The sequence below is a fragment of the Mustela nivalis genome, assembly GCF_964662115.1.
Source record: "Mustela nivalis genome assembly, chromosome: 7".
In the NCBI taxonomy this organism is placed as follows: Eukaryota; Metazoa; Chordata; class Mammalia; order Carnivora; family Mustelidae; genus Mustela; species Mustela nivalis.
In genome coordinates, this window is record NC_139026.1 from 50,466,902 (window position 1) to 50,492,150 (window position 25,249).

Sequence of the window (25,249 nt, forward strand, 5' to 3'; positions counted from 1 at the left end):
AAAATTCTCACTGATATTTTCCCCATGATTTAAAGAAAATGATCTTTAAAAATCATCTTCTTAAGACTTCAGAATTACCCTAATTATAGTCCTAAACCAAGGAAGGCAGGAATGGCACCTTTCGTTCACAGAGTTTGACTTTAAACAGTGTAAAACTTACACACTCGGATGCTTTTTTCCGCTCAAAAACAAAACAAAACTGGTACCTGGCAAACTCGGGGTTTTGTTCAGTTTGGGCCTATTAAATACCAGCGGGGCCCGTGGGGAGCGGGAGCCCGAGCCCCCGGCGCGGGCGACGCGGCGGACGGGGGACCGTGCGCCTCTGGGTGTCCCCCACTCGCCGCCCCCAGCTCCGCCCGGCGCCCCACGCCCCTCCGGACGCGCAGCCGGAGCGCGGGCCTGACCTGCTCATTCCCACGCACCCCGGCCCGTTATCCGAGCGGGCACTTCGGTGGGAGCCCCGCGGCTCCTCCCGCGCCTTCCCGAAGCCCGCGCGGCCCCCCTCCCGTGCCTCCTGCGGGCTGCCCCGCCAAGCCCCTCCCCGAGGGCCCGCGTCCGGCGAGAGCGTCCCTCCGGCTCAGGTTCGCTCCGGGGACGGGATAAGGTGTCAGCGAGGCGGCCAGACGCCTCCCGTAGGCGGGGGCGCAACCAGCCTGACCTCCTTCCATCCGCGCCGCCCCCCCCCCCCGCACGCGCGGGGCGCTCCCCTTCAGCGCCCCTTCCCGGCCCAAGACAGGGGGCGTCCCCGCCGGAGGCTGAAGGGGGCGCAGCCGGCGCTCGGAGGGGATCGGGGGTCTGGGTCACACTTCTACTCGGGTTGGGGTGGGAGAGGAGAGGCGAGGGGGAGAGGGAGCCCAAACTTACCTGACTGCGCGGCTCCCCGCGCCACGGCCGTGGCCAGCCAGAGGCAGAGGCAGAGCGAGAGGGGGCGCGGGAGGGTCCGCCGCGGGCTCATGGAAGAGCCAGGGAGCCGCCGCCGCCGCCGCCGCCGCCGCCGTCCGAGCCTCCCTCACTCCCTCCCTCCCAGGCTCCGGGCGACGGACGGGGCGGCGGGAGGCATGACGGGAAATTCCTGGGCACGGGCAGCCGAGTCCAAATATGAGCATAGGAGACGAGCGAGGGAGGACCGCGGAGCGCGCCCGCCGCGGACGGGGCCGGCTGCCCGGCCTCGGCGGCCGCCAACTCCCTCCTCCTCCAAATCCTCCTCCTCCACAGCCGCCGCGGTGCTGCCGGCCGCGACCGCGAGCAAAAGGTGGACTCTCTCCGCCAGGGCGCATCCCTCTCCGGGGTGGAGGCCCAAGGGCAGAGCCTAGCATCCCACCCAGGTCCCACCTGAGATCCCTGAGCAGGGTGGAGAAGAGAGAAACCACCACCGGGAGACCAGACAGCGAGCGGAGGACGCGAGGGAAGACGCCTAAGGAGCTTGAGGAGACGCCCGCTGTGCCCCCCGATCACTGGAGAGCTTTGGTCATGAGAGCATAAAAAGATCTGGCAAGTACTTCAGTAAGTGGGAGGGTGAGGCTGCAGCGGCACTGCCAGTTCTGCATTCAGGTGAGCTGTCTGATAAACAACAAATAGGCATTATAAGACACGAAAGCACCCTCCTGCATTCCAAGGGAGCCTTTCTATGGAGAGGAGGCAGGCTTCGTGACAACAGTTTTCATAATAGTTAAATGTTGAGACGGGTTGTCCTTTCCACCAGCAACCTCTCTTCTTCCCCTTACACTAGTTTTTGTATTTGTTGTAGCTTGTCTAAAAGGCAGTATTGAAATTTATTCAGAAGGTGCTACCTCCGATGGCCAAATTGTCAGTCCCAGATGTTTAATTACAGGCCCAAGCCACTAGTCCCCTGTCTTTTCTTTGGCACTGATAACTCCTCCGGTAATCAAGTCCAAATGACCCTTAGCTTCTCAAGACAACGTAATTATATCTTAATTACTATAATTTATTATTTTTATTCACACTGGCACGACAGGCCCTGCAGATGCAAGATGTTATATAGAATTACTTAGGAACATTTTAAGGTGCTACAAAAATGATTTATTGATGCAAAATTCTTAAGGGGTAAATGCCAAACAGATTTAGAATGTGGATTATTCTAGTGTGAACTAAAGTGCGGTAATTTGTACATCACACTGCTTGTCTGAAAATGCTGATTTGAAAAGCAGAAACTTCAAAACAAATTTAATTCTAGCAAATTATTAAGGCCCATCTGCCAAAAACCACTCCAATTGCAAGTAGCTCCCCTTAAATCATCTGGTACTGAGAAACACCACATCCCGTGAATTACTCCTGGCAAATGGGCAGATTTTATCCTTAATTTACTAGCAGTGATAATGAGGCTAAGGGCAGATGACCTAAGTAAGCTAAGGGTAAATAAACTGTAATACGGTGGGGTGCCTCACTGGCTCAGTGGCTTAAGCCTCTGTCTTTGGCTCAGGTCATGATCTCAGGGTGTTGGGATTGAGCCCCGCATCGGGCTTTCTGCTCAGTGGGGAGTCTGCTTCCCTCTCTCTTTCTGCCTACTTGTGCTCTCTCTCTAATAAATAAAATTTTTTTTAAAAAATGGTAATACAGTAAATAAGGGATTTAAAAGACACATGGTATTATTCAGTTTAGGTACCTAGAAGCTGGGCGGTAGGAGGGGAATACTCAGTAAAACAATTTAATATTCACTCCCTTTTCTCTTTTTTGTATATTTAACTGGGTATGACATAAGCATCTGTTTGTCTTTTTTTTTTTTTTTTTAAGATTTATTTTTATTTGAAAGAAAGCGCATTCAAGTCAGGGGGAGGGACAGAGGGAGAGAGAGAGAACCTCAAGCAGACTCGCTGCTGAGCATGGAGCCCGATGCAGGGCTCTATCCCAGGACCCTGAGATCATGACCTGAGGTGAAACCAAGAGCTGGACGCTCAACTGACTGAGCCACCCAGGGACCCAAGCATCTGTTTTCCTTAATTCCCTTACAACTAATGTTCTTTGCCCACAGTCAACAGTTTAACAGGTTGTTTAAAAACAAAAGGAGGGCTGCCTGGGTGGCTCAGTGGGTTGGACCTCTGCCTTCAGCTCAGGTCATGATGTCGGGGTCCTGGGATCGAGCCCCACATCGGGCTCTGTGCTCAGTGGGTATCCTGCTTCCCCCTCTCTCTCTGCCTGTCTCCCTACCTACTTGTGATCTCTTTCTCTGTCAAATAAATATATAAAATCTTAAAAAAAAAAAAAAAGGAAATGAACACAGTAATTTGTGGACTGCTATACAGCTGCTCTGAGCTAAGTGCAGAGAAAAGCTTGTTTCAAAGGATTGTAATAATTATAGTAATATTTAAAATTCTTCTAAGTTGCATATAAGTTAACCTTATATGCAAAAACATAAAATTTTAAACAAGGCATTATCTTACAACCTAATTCATATTAATATAAGTGGAGAGTTAAGTAATTATACCAATTCTACTGACTTGACAGCAAAACTAGCAGCTGGTTTTGCTTTTATTTTTGATTTTTAAGATTCTATCTATTTATTTGAGAGGGGCAGGCGGGAGAAGAGCAGAGGGAGAGGAACAAGTGGACTCTGCACTGAGCATGGAGCCCAAGGGCATTCCCCATCGATCCCATGAGCCTGAGATCACAACCACAGCTGAAACCAAGAGTGGGCCCTTCAACCGACCTAGCCACCCAGGTGCCCCATTCCCTCAACTGTCTTCAAGGCTCCAATAAGTATGTTAAAGAGAGGAGCAAAGAGTTGAAGGTACTTGAGTGTGTAACAAGTGCCAGACACTGAGCTAGATGTTTTACCCAGGGTACTTCATTTAATCCTTACAAATATCTCTGAGCTTATTATCCTTTATCCGTATTTTACAACTAAGGAGAATGTGGCATAGATAAATTAGGTTACCAGGAAGGGGTGAAGGAGCATTTGAATTCAAAGCTCATTCCAAAATTCTATATACTCTTTTTGCTGTATGAATTTGTCCCATTTTCCAAATGCCCAGTATTCACTGGGCTCTTGTGGTTTTAAGTAACTGGTGTGCACTCAAGTTACCTCAGGTAATAAGGGGTAAAGAATACGTGTGGAAATAAGACGAGAGACTTAACCGGCTTGTCGGGTCATCCTTTGTGAGCCTGGGAGGTGGAGGCTTTGCCTTTGATAAGCACCAGGAACAGGAAAGGTACTACCCTCTGACCACATTCCTGTGAGCTTTGTAATTTAACCACTGATATTTAAATCATATATTTCACAACATTTTCTCTAACATCTTTTTTAATATAATCTTAAAACCAATCATGTTAACATATTACCTTAAACATTGTTTGTTTTTAAGACAAAGGACCCAGAAGAGGTAACTGCTTGCCTGCTCCCCAGATACCATCCCTTCCCTTAGCCAGTGGTGTGCTCGTAAATTTTTGAAAACCAGATCAGGAGGAGGGAGACCTCAATTATAACAAAAACCAGTTGATGTGGTGTCAGTACTCCTGCCAGCCTGAGGCAGAGTGGGGCAGAGATGTATGGAACCAGCTGTTGGGCCTGAGAAAGCCAGCCCCAGCATACCACTGCCCCAACTCTTCGTAAAACGTCTTCAGAACACAGCCATAATTCAAGTTGCACAACTATAACTCTTTCCTCTTGCTGCCAGTTCTGTGTCTATAGTTCATAATCAAATGCCCCAGAGGGGAGAGTCTGATTTTATCACCATTGTCGTTTTTGGGGAAAGTTCTTACTTGAAGCAATCTCAGAAGCCACTGGGCAGCCGACCGATTGGCTACCTCTGAGTCAGGTGTCCTCTCCTACTCCAACTGTAACTCAGATGGAAGGCTAACATGCTGCGCCACACAGCACTGCTGAAGAAACAGCCTGCATTGCTACTTCTTAGGGGGTTGTGGTTGGGGCAACCTCTTTTTTGAAAGGAGTCTGTAAGCAGGACAGGCTTTCAAGCAGTAATCTCTCCAACATACTGTGCTCACTCTTCAATAAGATCAGCCACTACACAAAGCTTTGAGCCAGTTTCCATTCCACATACCCCAAGGAACATCTTGGGTGGACGCCAACAACAGCAAACAGGGGAGTGGACAGGTTAGGAGAAGACAGTACTCAAAATCCTCCAGTCAGAGTGAGAAACCCTAAGTTAGTACTTAAATTCAATAAGTATTTATCAGGCGCCTTTGTTTTAAACCAATAATGATTGATCAGAGAGTAAGGGAATTACCATATAGGAGGATGTAATAGACTCTCCAGGAAAAAGCTTTTCAAACTATACTCAATCCAGACTCCCCAGATTTTGCTTTTCTCTCCCAGGAAATAGAATGGTGTGACCCACCCGTGCTGAGAACACTTTTATACTGGTGGAAGCATGCCACTTGCCTTGGTGTGCTGGGGTGGGAGTAAGGTTGAGGAGAACTATTCTCAACAACATGAGGGACACAGAGTCAATGCTGACTAAGGGAGACACCTGAAATTTTCTCCCGGATTCTGAAAAAGAATTTCCACTTTCATGATACCCTTCCAGTCCCCAGTCATCAGACGTACTGAAAGGACAAGGACTCTATACCAGGTCATGAAGTGGGACCCCTAAACAAAGATGAAGACTGAATTAAAATGAGCATTTTCCATCTTTTCATGGTAAAATAATTTTGTTTCATCTCAAATGGCATTATTTTACATAGTTGAAGCCATCCCTTTTGTTGATTAGTTCTAGAGAGAGATCTGATGTATTTCCATGATTGATGTGCTGCCTGATTCTACCAACTTTGGATATATAGATATGCTACAACAAGCAACAGATATTTAATAAGATTTTCAGTATTTTAGAGAATTAAATAATCCTCCCCAGACCAGCAAAGCTGCTTGACTCTTAGCAAGATTGTGTCACATAAAGCAGCACATGCAACATCAACTATATACACAAAATAAAAGAGAAGGGGAAGGGGTAAGATGGAACGTTTTGAGGCACCTGGGTGGTTCAGACAGTTAAGCATCTGACTCTTGGTTTCAGCTCAGGTGATGATCTCATGGGTCATGGGATGGAGCCCCATGTCCCCATCCCTGCTCAGCATGGGGGTCTGCTTGAAGATTTTCTCCCTCTCTTCCTGCCCCCATGCATGCGCGCATCCCCCCTAACATAAATCTTAAAAAAAAAAAAAAAAGGAACATATTAAGTTGTAAGGAAAATTCTGATAGTGAACTTGATTCTACTCTTTCACTCCATCTCTCAGTGCTTCTTATATGGAGAACATTTAGTCCCACAGTGTGTGCATGCAGTATTTAAAGGTATGTATTTTTCACATAATTTGATCCTAACCACAAACTACATCATTTATGTGTTGTTCAGCCAAAGCAGCTTCAATGTGATCCAGAGGTACAGGAAACCCTGGCTGTGTTGGGCCTTCTGGGAAATACCATGTTACTGTCCAAAATTGTGCCTCCCTAGAGGATTTTCTGTAGTAGTTTTACTTCTGCCTAAATTTCACCCTGTGAACTGCCGTTAATCTCCAAATCAAACAGTTCCACTCACTGGTCAGGGACCTGGGCTTTGGCCTCAGACAGATCTAAATTTAAGGATGGCTTCCATCATTAAAGCTAATGGAACAATAGGCAAGTTACTTAACTACTCCAAGCTTTGATATTCTTTCCTCTTCATAGAATGAAAAAATAAAGATATCTACCACTCATGATGCTTAGCACTTAGTCATACGATAGCTAATGGTATAAGTCCTTAATAAATATTAATATAATACTAATATTATTAACTTTTATCATCACTTACCAACTTTCAATCACCAGAGTCACTCTTTGCCTTTAAGCTTTACCTAATATGACTTCCTGTCTGAAATGACTCATGGTTTCTCTTCACAGCTCAGAGTCCTACATTTGTATTCATAATTACCTCTTAAGGAAGTCTGTTGAGATTTAGTTAATTCTTCCAACACATGTTTTCTTCAAAAACTTTTTTATATTTATACCCAGGTATAAAAACTTTTTTATATTTATACCCAGGGTTAGTAGTAGTAAATGTTTTCAAATATGTTTTTAAGTCTTCACTTCCTCAAAGGAATCACATTAGCAGGCTACACTTATCATTAGTCAAACTACTTTGTGAAAACCACTTTTAGATTTACCATCAAAATATGTGATGAAATTTTTAAAATATCTTCAACACAGGAAAATCATCTTTTCATTCATTCATTTTACAAATATTTACTTAATGCTTATTATGAGCTGGAGAGACAATAAGGTAAACTGGCAAGATACTTAGTATATTAAAGTGATAACTACTAACAAGAGAAATAAGGCAGGGAAGGTTGCTAAAAGCGTTGGGAAAGTAACATTAAAGACATACAAAAAAGAAGGAAGCCATGCTGGTGTCTGAGAGAAGAGGAACAGCAAGCAAAGAGGAAACACCCAAAGCAGAGGTAGAACTGCCCTGCAGGAGGACCATCCAGGAGGCTGCCCTGGGGAGAAGAGGGAGAAAGGGGGCTGTGGAGGGAGCATGAAAGGTTGTGGCCCAAGAGGCAATCATGTAGGGTCTTACGGGTCATTTATAAGGGTTTTGGCTTTCTTTGTAGTGAGATGGGAGGCTATAATAGGCTTTACACAGAAGCAACATGATCTGATTTATATCTTCACAGAGAACTTTCTTTGGCTGTTCTTTTAAGGAGTGCAGAGACAGAAGGGGAGACCAATCAGGAGGTTCATGAAGTAATCCAGGTGAGAGGTAACTGTGACTTGGGGTAGGGAAGCAGTGGATATGGCGAAAAGGGATCAATCCAAAGATGTATTTGGAAAGAAGGGCCCCCAAGATTTGCTGACATACCAGTTGTAGGGTTTGAAAGAAAGTTAAGAACATCTCTATACTTTTTTTCCTTTTCCTTTTCCCTCCTCCTTGAGCATTATAGAATGGCCATTTCATGAGAAAGATAGGGATGACGTGAAAGTGGGTGGTGGGATAGTTTATTAGCAGCTCAGTTTTCCACATTAAGTTTGAAATGGCTTTTAGACACATAAGATAATGTTCATCTAGACAATTAAATATGAAAGTCACACATATAGAGGGAACGACTGGGTTACAGATAGCATAGAAATGTATATAAATCACAAGACATCCATAGGTTGATTTAAAAAAAAAATGGTCAGCAAGGGCACGGTTGGTGGGAATGCAAACTGGTGCAACCACTGTGTATAACAGTATGCAGTTCCCTCAAAAAAATAAAAACAGAACTATCCTATAACCCAGGAGCCACGCTACTGACTATTTACCCCCAAAATACAAAAACATTAATTTGAAGGGATACATGCACCCGCTTATTGCAGCATTATTTACAATAGCCAAACTATAGAAGCAGCCCGGGTATCCATTGATGCACAAAGATGATGGTACGTGTATAGAATAGAGTATTATATGGCTGTCTTGCTGTTTGCAATGACACGGATGGGGCTAGAGTGTATTATGCCAAGTGAAATATGCCAGAGAAAGGCAAATATGATAAGATTTCACTCATATGTAGAATTTAAGACACAAAAAAAATGAGCAAAGGAAAAAAAGACGAAGAAACATTTAAATAACAGAGAACAAACTGGTGGTTAACAGAGGGAGGGTGAGATAGGGGACATAAGGGATGGGGATTAAAGAATGCACTTATCATGATGAAAAAAATAAGATAAAATGATTTTTAAAAAGGAAAAAAAAAAAGACAGTGAGACTAAAGAGGTTGGAGGAAAAATATGGAAGCCCGAGAGGCAAATGAAGCTCTATTTTTTAGAACACACTTGATTTGTGGAAAAAGACAAAATTTAGAACCAAACAAAATAGATGAATAGCCACACTATTATTCCTTTTATGCTTTCAAATGAGTAAGCATAAAATATTAAATGATTTTTATTACTATAAGGATTTATACACTGACAGTGAAACACTTTAATAGTCTAAATATTTGAGAACAGCAGCAATGGAATATGGGTGTATTCCGGCACGTGACCACATTGAAAAGCCATCCCTATAGGTCAAATGGCCAAACATCCAAGAGTTGTGGTATGTAACTGACAGCTAAGTGACAAGGTCCACCAGATGGAAGGGCATAAGAACAATCTCTTCAGAGATACAAACCTTTCTGAGGTTCAAATATATACAGTTTTGAAGCTGTAGCTTAAAGTATTGTGCCAAAATTGATTTTATTAAGTTGGTGGTCTATATAAGTAGAGAGAGAAATAAACTTGCACTTGACAGATTTCTATTCAACTCTGCCTGTGCCAAGTAATAGTTGTGTATGACTTTCTAATTCACATGTCTGGGATTTAGTGACCCTACCTTTGAAATGTAAGCAGTAATTTTTAAGAAACAATCTGCCCTGCCTATTTTGTAAGATGTTGGTGGGAGTCAAATGATATGAGGGGCTTTCAAACTACTGATGTCTAAAGGAAAAGTCAGGATTGAGGCAAGGTGCATTTTTCTAAATTCACCCACTTTTGTTTCTTTGTATAAGCCACAGTTCTTTTACATAGCTTCAAGATGCCTCTTTGAGATTCTGATAAAAGAAAAAGGTCCCCAAGGAAAATGTATGACAGACATACACACAAATTTAATATACAGTTGCACAATGAAAATCCCTTTGGAGCATAATTTCTTGTGTGGAAGAGAAACTTAATGAAATTCTTTTAAAAAAACTTAGTGTGTGGTAGGCAGTGGGGGTAAATCAGAAGAGTAGCGTTGGGAAGGCCACCCAGGCAGGTGCAGATAACCAAATTCGAGGTAGAGTCCCTACTCTAAGTAGTGGCAGTAAGCTAGGAGTTGCCAGATAAAACTCAGGATATGCAGATAAATCTGAACACCAAATAATTTTTAGTATGTCCTAAATATTTCATGGAGCATTATTCATAATTTATCTGAAACTCAGTGTAACTGGACATTCTATACTTTTATGTGCTAAATCTGGCAATCCTAGAGAAAAACTGGTGAACTTATTCCTCCCTTCAACCTCTTATTTCTTTGAGGCAGATTCTGAAACAAATGTGTGCAACGTGACCACTGTGAATGGGAGAAAAAGTCATTTAGATCTAGTCCAGTTCTTTGGTGGCTCCTGAAGAGACCCATAAAGACTTCAAATAGTTCTTTACAGACCTATTTATTTTCCTGCCAGGGCATAAACCTTACTAATATTGTGGCTATATCCTATTCTCAATATATGGGTTTTATATGGTCCCGTCTGATCTACATGAAAGCGTGTGTAGCTGGGATTGAGTCCCACGTCAGGCTCCCTGCTCAGGAGGATCCTGCTTCTCCCTCTGCCTGCCCCTCCCTCCTGCTCACGCTTGTGCTCTCTCACGCTCTCTCTCCTCTCAAAAAATAAAATCTTAAAAAATAAGAAAACAAAACATGAGTTGGAGGACCCATAGTCAGCTTGTCCATCACCCCCTCCTACATATGTGCACACACATACACAGACACATGTGAAACTAGGCAGGTAGTTTCTTCTCTACACAGCCCAAATCCATGGCCTTCCTTGGCTGCACAGTGTATGGTATCAGCAGGAAGGAAGATGGGTTCAGACAAGAACGTCCCTTTCAGTGAAGGATTAGAGGCACTTGAGAGATTCAAAGAAGGAAATCTTTCTGAGGTGGTAATACAAACCGGAAAGCAGAACAGGCAGGAGCATTCAGGAAGGTGCTTTCTCGGTCTAAAAGCTTCCAGCCCTTAAGGTCTTATCCCCTGGGTGATGCAACTAAAAACCCAAAGTAGTGTTGGAAAGCTTTAACCCGTATCTTTCCTACTTTTGTGATTCTGTCTGAAATTACCTTTCCAGGTGCTGGTGTCTTATTTGTGGAGGCTAAAAGGTCAAGATAGCAAAGAGAAAGTAGTATGGTTTCAACCCATTCCTCTTGTAAACAGAGGGACAGACTAGGATTCAGAACTGATGATCAGACCTTGGGGCGCCTGGGTGGCTCAATTGGTTAAGCGTCTGCCTTTAACTCAGGTTGTGGTCCCCGGCTCCTGGGATCCAGACCCACATTGTTTCTCCCTCTCCCTGTCTGCCGCTCTCCCTCTGCCACTCCCCGTTTGTGCTCTCACTCTCTATATATCAAATAAGTAAATAAAATCTTTTAAAAATTTTTTTAAAACAGCCCACAGTAAAACCAGAAGGCCTGCAGTACACGTGGCTGAGGAGCATTTTGGAGAAGACAGGTGGATGAAATCTAAGGCCAGTCTTCATGATTGACCTGTGGCTTAGTGAAAGCTGCCACTGGGCAAAAGTGGATATTGAGCTATGGAGCAAGACTTGGATACAGACTGAATTCTCAGCAGTAACAGAATACAGGAAAGAAGAGTAGAGTCTTCTTTGGCAACTTCCTATAGTGTAATGAGTGCTTAATAATCACTGTTGACTGACCCTTCAGATGGGGGTGGGAGGATGGAAAGCGTATTGTTGAAGGGGTAGGGAGGGAGGTGGTGAATCTGTGCATGTTTCAACTCTCATAGGAAAAACAAATGGACCAAATAAAACTATCATCCATTTATCTTCCCACAGTGGCACAAAATGAAAAAAAAAGAAAATATTCCCTCTAAAGAAAAGTTTCTTCTATATTCTGCTCCCAGTAGTAACAATTACAACTAGAACTACAAGTAAAATTGGCTTACATTAATGAAAATACATATTATATCACAACCAAAGCTCTGAAAACTCAAAATATTCAGGGGAAAGAAACCCCAAAGAGACATTTGCTATAGTGCTTGGGGTAAAAGCAAAACATTAAAATAATAAAAACACCTTCCAAATGAATCAAATGGTGCTCAGCTTTAGGTAACTTTAGGTTACTTCATATCAATAAAGAAAAACACATCAGGAAATCTAAACCTTAAGTAAGCAATGATGTTATAAATATGAATGAAACAGCTCTGAACTATTTCCAGCTTTGCCTCTAAAATTCCTTTGGTCTGACGGCAGAACATATTATTTCCTGTTCTCATACTCTGTGGGAAGTAACACACCCATTTCAATCTTTGTCACTTTTTTCCTGTATCAACATCCACAGGAGGAATGATTTTGGTGTTGCCTACCCGAGGTTGAGAGCTCCGATCCATAAGCCATCTGGCTACGAGTCTCAAACTTTTGTCAGAGTTACCTGGAGAGCCTGTTACTATCCTGGGATCTTCTCCAGATACAGTGATTCAGCAGGCTTGGTGAAGAAGTCAGGAATCTGCATTTCTAACAAGTACCCCAGATGATTCTAGAAGAGGTGGTCCACATGTCCTTCTTTAAGAAATTCAGGTCTAGAGTGACCAGAGTAATTTTTCATGTCTGCTTTCTAATCAAGGAGAGTAAGTTTCAAACTCTCTTTTCTGTAATGCCCATAACAGGGGTAAACAGGATTATAGGAAAATACATGCGAGCATATATAACAAAGCTTTCATGACCTTTACAAAATATGTATGTTTACACATAATTCAATAGGAAATTCAAATAACTAGAATTTTCACTTTACCCTACATTAGATGAGGTTCATTATGAAATGAGGCACTGCAAGATTCTGACTTTCCTCCTGAGTCATCAGTGATTAAATTAAGCTCCCCAGAGTTTTAGCACTATGAATATTTTATTGTATTCTTTGAAAACTGGTTATTTTAAAATCAGATTATAAATCCTAGGTAATTGAAGTAACTAAATTCATTAAGACCTAGCTTTAAAAATTACTCCAGCCAAACAGGAATTTTTGTACTAATCTAATACTAGAATATGAACTACTGTATTATAAGTACTTATTTTTTTTCCTGAACATAATGAAAATAGCATACTTCTCTAAACCTATCAGTTACATGGGCAATATTTATCCCACCAATCTCCAATTATGATAAGGCTCAGTTTTATAATGAAATAGCATTTTAGGTATATTCAGCTGCCCTTAAGGAAAACCAAGAAAAGCGATTTTGACTTTTTCCATGTTATCAAAGCATAATGGAAAATGAAAATGGTACTTTTGTATATAATTAGACTATTATTGAGATATGACACATGGTAATTTTGAAAATGTGGCTTTATTTAAATGTGGAACTATGTATTATTTACAATGATGAATAACAGAATGAGTGTACATACAAGGCTCGTGGCTAGTTCTTCGAATGTAAGGAGAGGAATCAACCCACAGGACTGCTCACAGAAGCAGTCTCTCCTGCTCAGTCACTGTCTGCTCTTCACTCATCTTGGTTGCTTCTGGGATCTTCCAAGGATGTACACCAATCTGTTACCATATGTATACTGCATAAAATTAACTTCTAAGACTCCTATAATTAAAAGATTATATCAGCCTTATACCAGTTTAGTGTCACAGCAAGGAACATTTTAATAATACAGGACTGACTGTAGACAATCATTGGTGAAATACAACTGATCCATTCCACTCAGGAGCTTACACAACTCTAGTGACCAACACTACCATAGTTCTGATGATGATAATTCTAGAACAGTCATAGCTGAGATCTGAATCTCAATGTTTTCACACTGAGAAAAACACATTTACATTTAGATTTTCTGCCTTTTTAAAGCAGAAGCACTGAGCATTCAAAGGAAGAATTCTGGGACACAATAGTTGGGGAAAACTAACAATAAAATGAATAATTTAGGAGACACGAAAGACTATATCATTTCAAAGTAAGATAAAATGGGAGAATACATTAGTTTTTTTTTTTTTTAATTTTTTTTTTAAAGATTTTATTTATTTATTTGACAGAGAGAGATCACAAGTAGGCAGAGAGGCAGGCAGAGAGAGAGAGGAGGAAGCAGGCTCCCTGCTGAGCAGAGAGCCCGATGCGGGACTCGATCCCAGGACTCTGAGATCATGACCTGAGCCGAAGGCAGCGGCTTAACCCACTGAGCCACCCAGGCACCTGAGAATACATTAGTTTTAAAAGAACAAAAATTGTTAATAGTGAAGAACAAAAAAGCTTTTTCTTTCATTTCTGTTTCAGAAATAAAAGAAGTCAAAACTTAGGTTTCAAAACTGTACCCGACAGGGACATACCAGAGAATTTACTATTAATATGTTTATTTTAGGTTTTTGGTAAATACTTTTTTATGAGATTTAGGAAGTTCCCTTCTAGTTTGCTAAGAATTACTTTTTTTTTATGAAAAGGAATATGGATGTTGAATTTTGTTAAATGGTTTACTGCATCTAAATGAGGTGATCATATTTATTTCATTTATTCTGTTAATGGGACAAATTATATTGATTTTCTAATGTTAAACCAGTCCTGCATTCCTTGGAATACATCCAATATGGTCTTGGTGTATAAGTCTTAGTTGTGTGTTGCAGGATTTGGTTTGCTGGACACTTTAGTTTGTTTGGGACTTTTGATCTTTGTTCAATGAGACTGGCCTATAAATTTTCCTTTTCTGTTTTCTGCATCAAAGTTATTCTAATCAGGAGTGCACCTCGTTTTTCTACTTGCTGGGATAGGGAATATATCATTTAAAAAGGAAAGCACGGAAGAGATTATACATTTTCAAAGGTGTGTCTTATGCATAATCATTGTTAAGAGTGACTACAATGAAGAAAAGCAAAGGGATGTTAAAAAAAAATAAATCTCATTTTCAAGCAGTTTGTTTCACAGATCTTGATTTAGAAATGGTAACCAGGATATTATATGATGGGAATTTTACATTATTTCATTCCATTCTCTCAACCATACAATTACCATTGTTTTAAAAATGAGGAAACTGAGTCTTAGACTACTTAAATAACTTGCCTAAGGTCATACAACTAGTATGTGTCAACGCTGAAATTTGAGCATGGCTCTCACTCCAGGGACTGTGCTCTTAAACACACTTCCTTTTTTCCTCTCTCAGTGCAGGGATCCAGTGTTTTGGAAGACTTTTCATACACCTGCTAACAGTAAAAACCCACAAATCTGTAGCTAAAATAAATACAGCTCTTTTTCCAAAATGTTGAAATTATAAAAACTCTAAAATGCCTGAGCTTCACTGCCAAAGGTTGGTAATGATTCAAAATATACTAACAGAGGAGATCAAATTAAGAAAATAGACTAAAAATAATTATGGGAATCCTAATTAAGGTAAACATTTAAATATATGTAATAGGGGCACCTGGGTGGCTCAGTGGGTTAAGCCTCTGCCTCGGCTGAGGTCATGATCTCAGAGTCCTGGGACTGAGCCCCACATCAGGCTCTCTGCTCAACAGGCAGCCTGCTTAATAAAAAATATATATATGTAATAAATGTTAATGGAAGTTTTGTATAATACATATGTAATTCAACAGATTAGACTTCACTGCTAAATTGCAGAATAGTTCCCACCAACTGCATGTATATAGTATATTCCTTTCACTCCAGACAAAATTTTTCATTTCTAACAACTCTAATATCAAAATTCATTTTACCATCAATGGGATCTTTAAAAAAAAAAAAAAAAATCACTGACCAAGTTCCAAAGAAAAACAATTGTGTCTATCTGCATGAAGTCCAATTTCTGCGAGGGGACTTATGTTTGCTTCTACCTGAGCAACTACCAACTGTGAACACTACGTTTTCTCTTTGCCTGAAGCTTTCTGGGCCCATGGTGGTTGATTGTAGGAATTGGAACCACACTCTGAAAGAAGACCAACTGGCTTCTTTGCTGTCCCTTTCCAGAGACAAGTCTAGTTCTCATTGATCCTGACTCTGCCTAGTTTTACGCCAGGATCTTCTGTCTGAATTCAGATCTTTGTTGTTGTTTTCTTCCTTAGTGCCAGAGAAAATGAGCCCTCTTCCAATTAAGAGTATCTTAGATGGCATATAGTATATTTAAATAATGTACATCCAATTTAAGCAGCACACAGACAATATTTTCCATACCTTATTCTCCAAAGACATTAATCCAAAATCCATTACTCTCACTTTTGTAGAATTCAATTGCTTCTCATTTGTATCACAGTATAGAGCTGTAATGAATATCATTTTCATATTTCTTCGTATCACTTCTGATTTCTTCAGAATAAACTCCTAAATTAAAATGTAAGGTCAAAAGGTATGAAGGTTAAAACATTTTTTAAATGTATTACCAAACTGACCTATAAAAATGCTCATCACTTTACACAAATACGAGCATTTATATAAGTGTCCTGTTTCCCCTAAACTAAAATAAAATCTGTCAAATTTCTTATGTAACTTTCTCAGTTGTTAATCTGCATTTATATCTGCAGCTGAATGCTTCATATATTTATCGGTCATTTGCAGCTCTTCATTTGTCAATCATCTCCTGATGTCATTTGGCTATTTTCTATTGAGATGTTTGTCTTCTAGGTTAAAATGATTTTTATTTGTAGAATGTTATTGAAAATCATATATACTGTTACTACTAATATCTTCCCATTTGCTTGTTTTTAAATTTGTTCTTAGATTTCTTAGATATACTCATTTTTAGATATACTCATTTTTGTTTAAATACAATACAGGGAGCATTATTTTCTGATTTCTTTCTGTCCGTTCTAACCCCTGTATCAAATGTTTTCCTCTGATTTTCCTCTTCCTTTTTATGACTACTTCTCAACTCTTTATTCCTCCTGGTATTTATTTGGGCATGTGTAAAGGACTAGGAACAGGTTAAAACTGCAAAAGGCTGATACTAATGTAAATTAGTGATACAGTCTAATGTGAAAATAGAACTGGAGCGAATTCAGAAATTCAGGGAAAAGTCTAACCTGCCCCCTCATCCATTCTCTGCTACAATCTGCAATTTTCTTCCCTAAACCAAAGGACTTTTTGCATAATGATATTATTCATGTTCCCATTGTTTGCAGCTAATTGTTGAGAACAGTGGTCCCCAACTTGTATTCATGGCACAGAAAGAAAAGGAAAATCATTATACGGTACACAGTTAAAAAGGAGAGACTATGTAACAATTGCCAGAGTCAAGGAGGCCCTGAGCTCCACCACTGGAAGGGCACATTAGCACATCTGGAACCAATTTGTGGCATACCACTTGAGAAGGTCTGTTTCAGAACAGCTCTGCTACTTATGTTCCTCTGATAAAATGCCCTTCTCCACTGACAACGTTGCTAGGGTTCTAGAAAACAGATGCTGGTAATGATGTTAGAGAAGCCCAACTACGGCTAAATAAAATAAGCATCAGGAAACCATCCTCCTGCCCTTTTGTCCTGGACCTTGGCAAGATAAGGAGCGGATACTAAACTTCAAGAAAACAACCCAACACTTGTTGTGTTATTGGAACATATAAAATTTTTGTGAAAGACATCCTCTCTCAGCCAAGTTAGTCTAAGGAAACTGAGTGACTCTCATGATGTGGAAGTATCTGGTCATTAAGATCTTCTAAGTGACTACAAGTCAAGGGTCTGTGCCTCTTCAAAGGAGACAAAGAGTTGCAGGAGCCAAAGGCCCTGGCATTAGTTACATTATGGCTCTAACTTTTTCTCTTAATTTTTTTTTAAACTTTTAGAGAATGATCCACTTTCCCTGCTCATATTTAAAGTCACCTTAAAAGTTAAAAAAAAAAAAAAAGCCACCTTTATCCTACACTGAATTCTTATATACCAAAGTGCCCTCATAATTCAAGTATTTATTGGCCATGTAATCTGTTTTTGGTGTTGAATCATAACATAATAAAATACTCTTAGAAAAAGTCTGGGCCTCCTCTAATATCTTTCTCTGCTTCACAGTATCATCTATGTTCACGCCTGTGTTTCCCAATGTCTTGTAGGCTGTGCAATGAAAATCCATTACAAAGTGAACCAGCAAATCTCACAAAATACGTAGGGCTTTCATGGGGTTGATAAATGTGATGGAAAACTATTTAAATCGTGAACATAGCTATAGAACATGTCAGTCCAGTTAGCTGGCTATTAAAAGGGCAGAAGCTAAGGCCAAAAGGGCAATGACACAAGAAGTTTTATTAAAGAATGATCTAATTAGACAGAAACCCTTCAAAAATGAAGTCTAGGATATTTTTGTAAAATGAATCAATTGAAATCAAATATGAAATGAAAATTATCATTTCATAATTCTAATAAATATCAGGAAAAAAGACCAAAAAATTATTTCTAAGAGTTAAAATATTTAAGTTAACTTTGTTATACAGAAAATAAGTTTATTTTTATAATTTTAGTAAAAAATTTCAAGTCAAAGTTTTAGTAAAACTATTTATGAAAATTCGGTCTCTGATTTAAGTGGATTTAATTTAAGTGACCTTCCGGTATTGGTTACACTCAATAACTTTTTTAATATCTGATAGGGCCAGTCTCTCCTTTTCAATCATATTTTAAAAATTTACTTTCTTATTCATCCATCCAGCTGATATCACAGAAATTCATTTAAAATCCCTAGAAATTAATTTAAATCTATTGAAATCTTTATTGGAATTCATTAAACCTCTTTACCAATTTAGGAAGAATTAGGTAGTCCATTAGAAATATTAACCTGTTGATGCCTGGTGACCTAGTTTTTAGCAGCAGAATATATATTCTTCTCAAATTCACATGGAACATTCTTCAGGATAGACCAAATACTGGGGCATAAAATAAGCTTCAAGAAGTTTAAGGCAGGGGGTGGCACCTGGATGTCTCAGTTGGTTAAGCATCCAACTTTTGATTTTGGCTCAGGTCATGATCTCAGGGTCCTGGGATTGAGGCCCACATTGGGCTTTATACCCAGTGGGGAACCTGCTTGAGGATTCTCTCCCTCTGCTCCTCCCCCTACTCACACTCACATAGTCTCTATAAAATACATAAATCTTTAAAAAAAAAAATTCAAGAGGACTGAAATCAAGCGAAATATGTTATCCAATCACATGGAATGAAATTAGAAATCAGTAACAGAAAGAAATAAGGGACATTTACAAATACATGGAAGTAAACAATGAATTTGTAAATAACCAAGCATCAGAAAAGAAACCAAAAGGAAATTAAAATACTTTGAGATGAATGAAAATAAAGACCCAACATACCAAAACTTATGGGATGCAACTAAAGCAGTGCTTAGGAGAAAATTTATGCCTGTAAATGCCCATACTAAAAAACAAAACATACAACAACAACAAAACTCTCAAATCAATAACCTGAACTTCCACCTAAACTACACTGGAAAAAGAAAAACAAAATAAACCCAAAACAAGTAGAAGGAAGGAAATAATAGACCAAGGTAGAAATTAATGACATGAAGAATAGGAAAATTAAATAGACATCAACAAAAAAGTTGATTCTTTGAAAGTAGCAACAAAACTGGCAAACTTGTAGCTAGACTGACCAAGAAAAAAGGAGAGAAGACTCAAATGATTAAAATCAGTAAAGAACAGGTGTTGCGACTAACATTACAGAAATAAAGATGATTATAAGGGAATGCTATAAACTACATATACACTAAGAAATTAAGTAATAAATGAAAGGTGAAAATTCCTGGAAGGACACAAACTACCAAAACTGACCTCAGAAGAAAAGGAAAATTTGAACAGACCTATAACAAGTGAAAACATTGATTTAGTGATCAAAAAATGACCTATGAGGCCCAGGCCTGATGACATAAATGGTGAATTCTACCAAACATTTAAAATATAATGAAATCTTTCTATTTGCAATGACATGGATGGAGCCAGAGAATATAATGCTAAGTGAAAGAAGTCAGTCAGAGAAAGGCAAATTCTGTATGATTTCACTCCACTGTGGAATTAAGAAACAAAACAAACAAACAAAGCTGGGGGGAAAGGAGAGGGGTGCTAAGAAACAGACTCTTAACTATAGAGAACAAACTGATGATTACCAGAGGGGAGGTGGATGGGGGGATGGGTTAAATAGATGATGGAGATTAAGGAGGGCTCTTGTTGTGATGAATACCAGGAGATGCGTGGAACTGTTGAATCATTATATGTACACCTGAAACTAATATTATAACTGTATGTTAACTAACTGGAATCTAAATGAAAACTTAAAAAATAAAAAAATAAAGTATAATTAATTACTGGTTTTCCACTAATGCTTCCAAAAAAATAGGAAGGACTACTTCCCAACTCATTCTGAAATCAGAAAACTGTGATGCCAAACCAGACAAAGACTTCACAAAAAAAGAAAACTGGAGACCAAACGTCTCTTAAGGATACAGACACAATTTATTTGTGGAGCATAACAAATAGCATGGAGGACAAGGGGAGATGGAGAGGAGAAGGGAGTTGAGGGAAATTAGAGGGGGAGGTGAACCATGAGAGACTATGGACTCTGAAAAACAATCTGAGGGTTTTGAAGGGGTGGGGGGGTGGGAGCTTGGGGGAACCAACGGATTGCATGGAGCACTGGGTGTGGTGCAAAAACAATGAATACTGTTACACTGAAAAGAAAAAAAATACAGATACAAAAATTCTCAAAAAGATACTAGCAAACCAAGCCAGCAACCTATAAAAAGGATTATATACCATGATCATGATCTAAGACTTGAGTGCAAGGTTGGTTTAGCATTTAGAAGTCAGTTCCCATTATCGACAGAATAAAGGACAAAAATCAACATGATTATTGCAATAGACATAGAATAAGCACTTGGCAAAATCCAACAGCCCTTCATGATAAAAACAAACAACAAACAAGAAATAGAAGGAAACTTCTCTCAATATGATAAAATTTTAAAAAAGATTTTATTTATTTATTTGACAGAGAGAGAGAGTGTGAGAGAGCACAAGCAGGGGGAGAGGCAAAAGGAGAGAAGCAGGCTCCCCCCTGAGCAGGGAGCCCAATGCAGAGCTCCATCCCATCATCCTGGCCCTGGGATCATGACCTGAGCCAAAGACAGATGCTTAACTGACTGAGCCACCCAGGCACCCCAAGAAAATATTTTGAGATTAATGTAAATGAAAATACAACATACCCACAGCTAACATCACACTTAAGGGTGAAAGACTAAATTCTCTTCCGTTAAGATCAGGAACAAGACATCTGCCCTTGCCATTTCTATTCAACACTGTATTAGAGATTCTAGTCAGGGCAACTAGAGAAAAGGGGGGCATCTAAGGACATCTAAGATTTTAAAATGGGGGGGGCACTAGGAATAAATAAAACTATATATGCAAATGACATGAAGAATAGGAAAATAGGAAATTCTACAGAATTCACTAAAATCTATTAGAACTAACAAAAAAGTTCAATAAGGTGTCAGGACCCAAGAACAATATACAAAAAACAATTGTATTTTATGCACTTGCAATGGACAATCTAAAAGTGAAAAATTTTTAAAGTTCCACAGATAACAGCATTCATAAGAAAAAATGCCTAGCAGCAAATTTAAAAGAACTATAAAACTTGTATTTTGAAAACTATTTTCTTCAACTATATTTTTGTGGAAAAAATTTAGACAAATAAATGGAAAGACATCCCATTTTCATGTATTGGAACACTCAATATTGTTAAGATGGCAGTACTCCCAGTGATGTACATTAATGTACAGATTCAACGTAATCCCCATCAAAATTCGGCCAGCTTCTTTGCAGTAACTGAAGCTGATCCTAAATAATCCACAGGAAGGAAATTCAAGGGATCCAGAATAGCTACTAGTCTTTCTTTTTTTTTTTTAAGATTTCTTTTTTAATTTATTCATTTGTCACACAGAGATCACAAGTAGGCAGAGACACAGGCAGAGAGAAAGAGAGAGAGAAAAGCAGGCTCCCTGCTGAGCAGAGAGCCTGTTGTGGGGCTTGATTCCAGGACCCTGAGATCATGACCTGAGCCGAAGGCAGAGGCTTAACCCACTGAGCCACCCAGGTGTCCCCAGAATAGCTACCAGTCTTGAAAAAGGGGAAAAAAAAGTTTTTATTTCAAAACTTGCTACAAAGCTATAGTAATCAAGACAGTGTGGTACTGGCATAAGGATAGACAAATAAATAAATGGAATAGAGCTTAGCGTCCAGAAATAAGCCCTCACTTTTACTGTCAACTGATTTTCAGCAAGAGTGACAAGATAATTCAATGAGTAAAAGAATAGTCTTTTCAATACATGGTGGTGGGACATCACAAATGGATATCCATGTGTAATACAATAAAGCTGGACCCCTATCTCTCATAATATATAGAATTTAACTCAAAAGAGACCACAGTCTAAATATAAGAGCAGGGTTCCTAGGTTGCTCAGTTGGTTAACTGTCTGTTTCGGCTCCTGCCATGATCCCAGGGTCCTAGGATAGAGTCCTGCATCAGGCTCCCTGCTTCTCCCCTCTGTCTGTGTCTCATGAATAAATAAATAAAGTCTTTAAAAAACATATAAATAAATAAATAAATCTAACAGCAAAAAAATATATACTTCTTAGAATAAAACACACAAGGAAGTCAACTTGGATTAGGCAATCCTTTTAGACACTAAAACATGAGCAACAGAATAAAAAATAAGTTGGATGGCATCACATGGGAAGACCTAAATCCAGGGAAACAGCATTCTAGTAAGAACAGTATGAAGGCCCTAGGTGGAAAGTGGATAGGGAATAGAAAGTACACCAGAGTAGAAGAAGCATGATAGGAGAAATATGTGGAGAAAAGAGCATAAGCCAGTTCATATAGAGCCTTGAAGGCTATTACAAGAAATTTGGACATTCCTCTAAATGCAGTGGGAATCACTGGAGGATTATATTTTAGGGACGGATATGTATGTCCTGTCTGATACATGTTTTTTTTGTTGTTGTTTTAAGATTTTATTTATTTATTTGACAGACGGAGATCACAAGTAGGCAGAGAGGCAGGCAGAGAGAGAGGGGGAAGCAGGCTCCCCGCTGAGCAGAGAGCCCGATGTGGGGCTCGATCCCAGGACCCTGGGATCATGACCTGAGCCGAAGGCAGAGGCTTTAACCCACTGAGCCACCCAGGCGCCCCTGATACATGTTTTTGAAGACAACTTTGATTCCCGTAGGGAAAATGAATTACAGCTGGGCACGGAACAAGGAGACCAGGTTAGGCTTTTGCAGCAATTAAGGCAAGACATAATGATGGTGTCAAGACAATGGATAGATTGGATATCAGATAGACAGATAGATAGACAGATAGGGATGTGGAAGAGCTGAAAGGACTTATTAACTAACTGAACATAGGAATTGAAAAGAGAGTAAGAATAACTTCTAGATTTTTGGCTTCAGCAACTAATATTTGTTGTATAATTTACTCAGAAAAGACTAGAAAAAGAATGGGTTTGGAGGCAAAGCAGCACGAAAATCAGAGCTTTGTTTTGGTATACAAAATTTGAAAATCTTTTAGTTATCCAAATGGAGAACTCAAATAGCAAGGTGAACATACATATCTGGACCTAGGGTAGGAGTCAAGCTTGAGACAGAAATTTGAGAGTCATTCATCAGGCCTGGGTAAGATCACCCAGAGAAAACATCTAGACAGAGGATAGCAGAGGAGCTCAGACTAAGGCCCAGGGAACTCCAATATTAAGAGTGAGCAAAGGAGGAAGACCTGGCAGAAGACACTGAAAAGGAGTAACAAATCATGCAGGAGGAAAGATGGGATTGTGGTGTGTTAAAGAAAACTAAAGATATTTAGTTACTTACATGGAAATTTAGTCACATGAGGTAGACAATGAAAAAACTATCAAAGAAAAAAGACCAAAAAAGAAAAAAAAGCAGGGGCGCCTGGTTGGCTCAGTCAGTTGAGTGTTTGCCTTCAGCTCAGGTTTCCTGGTATAGAGTCCCACATCAGGCTCTCTGCTCAGCAGGGAGTCTGCTTCTCCCTCTGCCTGCCACTCCCCCTGCTTGTGCTTTCTCTTGTCAAATAAATAAGTAAAATCTTAAAAGAAAGGTGGGGGGGGGGATCCACCACCACCATAGGAAAGAGGTGAGAAAACAAAGTATAATCTAGCAACAGTTATGTCTTGTTTATATAGCTTTTTGGTAAATTGATTAGATGGCAGCCAGCAAAAAGGCTGAGCAGAATGTCCTTAAGCAGGCTAACCGATCATCAAAGAAAATAGTTTCAGGTTAAGGATTTGCCAAAGCCTTGAGAGTTTAGCCATCGAATATATGCAACAGGCTTTCTTTGTGTATTTTTTAGAGTCTACAATGTTAGGCCAGATGCAAACCATTCCTCATCAGAATTTCTCAAGTATCACAGAAAATAAAAGAGAAAGAAAATATCTCAAGAATACAGAAGCCAAAAATTGTAATCAGGAGATCCAAATTAATCTTACACAGGGTACCTTTATACCAATGGTTCTCAAACTTGAATGTGTATTAGGATCACCTGGAGAATTTGTGTAAACAGATTAGTAGGCCGCCAACTCCAAAGTCCCTGATAGAGTAAGTCTGGGTGGGGTCCAATAATTTGTTTGGAGTAACGAGTTACCATTTGATACTGAAGCTGCTGACTAGAGAACCACATGTTTTGAGTATTAATGACCTAGAGAAACTTGAATGTGTACAGCAGGAAACATGTTCAAGAATGAATGTTCATAGCTACCTTATTTATAACAGTAAAAAACCCAAGAATGATCTCAATGTTCATAGATACTTGAATAAATTGTGGTATATTTTATGAAGAAAACTATACAGCCATGGCAATGAATGGAAGCGACCTGCATCTCTACAGATGAATCTCAATAACAATGCTGAACAAAAAAGGTCACTAAAGTATACATTTGATTCTACTCACTCAGAGAGGTCAAAAGCAATAACAAACAATATAATATTTAGAGACACATACATATGTGGTAAAACTGTAATGCAAAATAAAGAACTATTAACACACAATTCAGAATAATGGTTATCTGGGAGTAGGGAATGAGAGAGAAACCATCAGGTAAAGGCAGAGAAGTGCTCCAAAGTCAACATTCTGTACCTTAAGATGATGGTACACTTCAAACTATAAGATATTTCAACACATTCTTTTATGTGTGAGTTATTTCATGACAACAAAAAAAACCTAAGTAAAAAAAGATGCAATAATCAGCAATGTCTGAGAGTGCTAAGAGCTTGAGAAAGATGAAGCTATAGGAATGACTCTTGAATTTGGCCAAAGGAAGTTTTGTGGTGCTGCAGAGGAGTAATTTCAGAGGAATAATGAGTACAGAAACCAAACTAGAGCAGACTGAAAACACTGTAATACAAGACATAAACTAGAAAAACAGTAAGAGAAGTGCAAATCAAATATTTCAGAAATGCACATGGAAGAAATTACTTTCAGCCAGAAATAAACAACAACACTTCCTGGAGGCGACACAGGAGTAACATTTTAGAAGACAGGCAAGACTTGGGTATACAGAAACAGGAAATGGAAGATGTTTCAAGGAACAATATGAATAGTGCCATT

At 39.6% G+C, this 25,249-nt stretch overlaps 1 protein-coding gene and 2 long non-coding RNA genes across 5 annotated transcripts in view; 1 reads left to right on the forward strand and 2 right to left on the reverse strand.

The window, feature by feature from the left end:
- The window catches only part of MSRB3 (methionine sulfoxide reductase B3), a gene marked incomplete at its 5' end in the record, with an annotated part of 164,809 nt that extends 163,493 nt beyond the window's left edge, over positions 1–1,316 (reverse strand). The window contains 2 exon segments of the mRNA XM_082738269.1: positions 865–939; positions 942–1,316. Coding sequence (XP_082594395.1) covers positions 865–939; positions 942–1,316 — 450 coding nt within the window.
- LOC309868425 lies at positions 394–14,575 on the forward strand. 3 transcript variants are annotated; one of them, XR_014313691.1, is made up of 4 exons: positions 394–581; positions 1,216–1,551; positions 7,621–7,699; positions 11,108–13,660. It is a non-coding gene; the product is annotated as an uncharacterized lncRNA (long non-coding RNA). The 3 variants fall into 3 exon arrangements; XR_014313692.1 differs by lacking the exon at positions 394–581 and adding an exon at positions 13,881–14,575 and having other exon boundaries at positions 1,434–1,551; positions 11,108–13,655; XR_014313693.1 differs by lacking the exon at positions 394–581 and having other exon boundaries at positions 1,434–1,551; positions 12,017–13,660.
- On the reverse strand, positions 12,998–23,615 carry LOC309868426. Its single transcript, XR_014313694.1, has 2 exons — positions 15,828–23,615; positions 12,998–13,262 (listed from the first exon to the last, which is right to left on the reverse strand). It is a non-coding gene; the product is annotated as an uncharacterized lncRNA (long non-coding RNA).
- Positions 23,616–25,249: the final 1,634 nt, after the last annotated feature.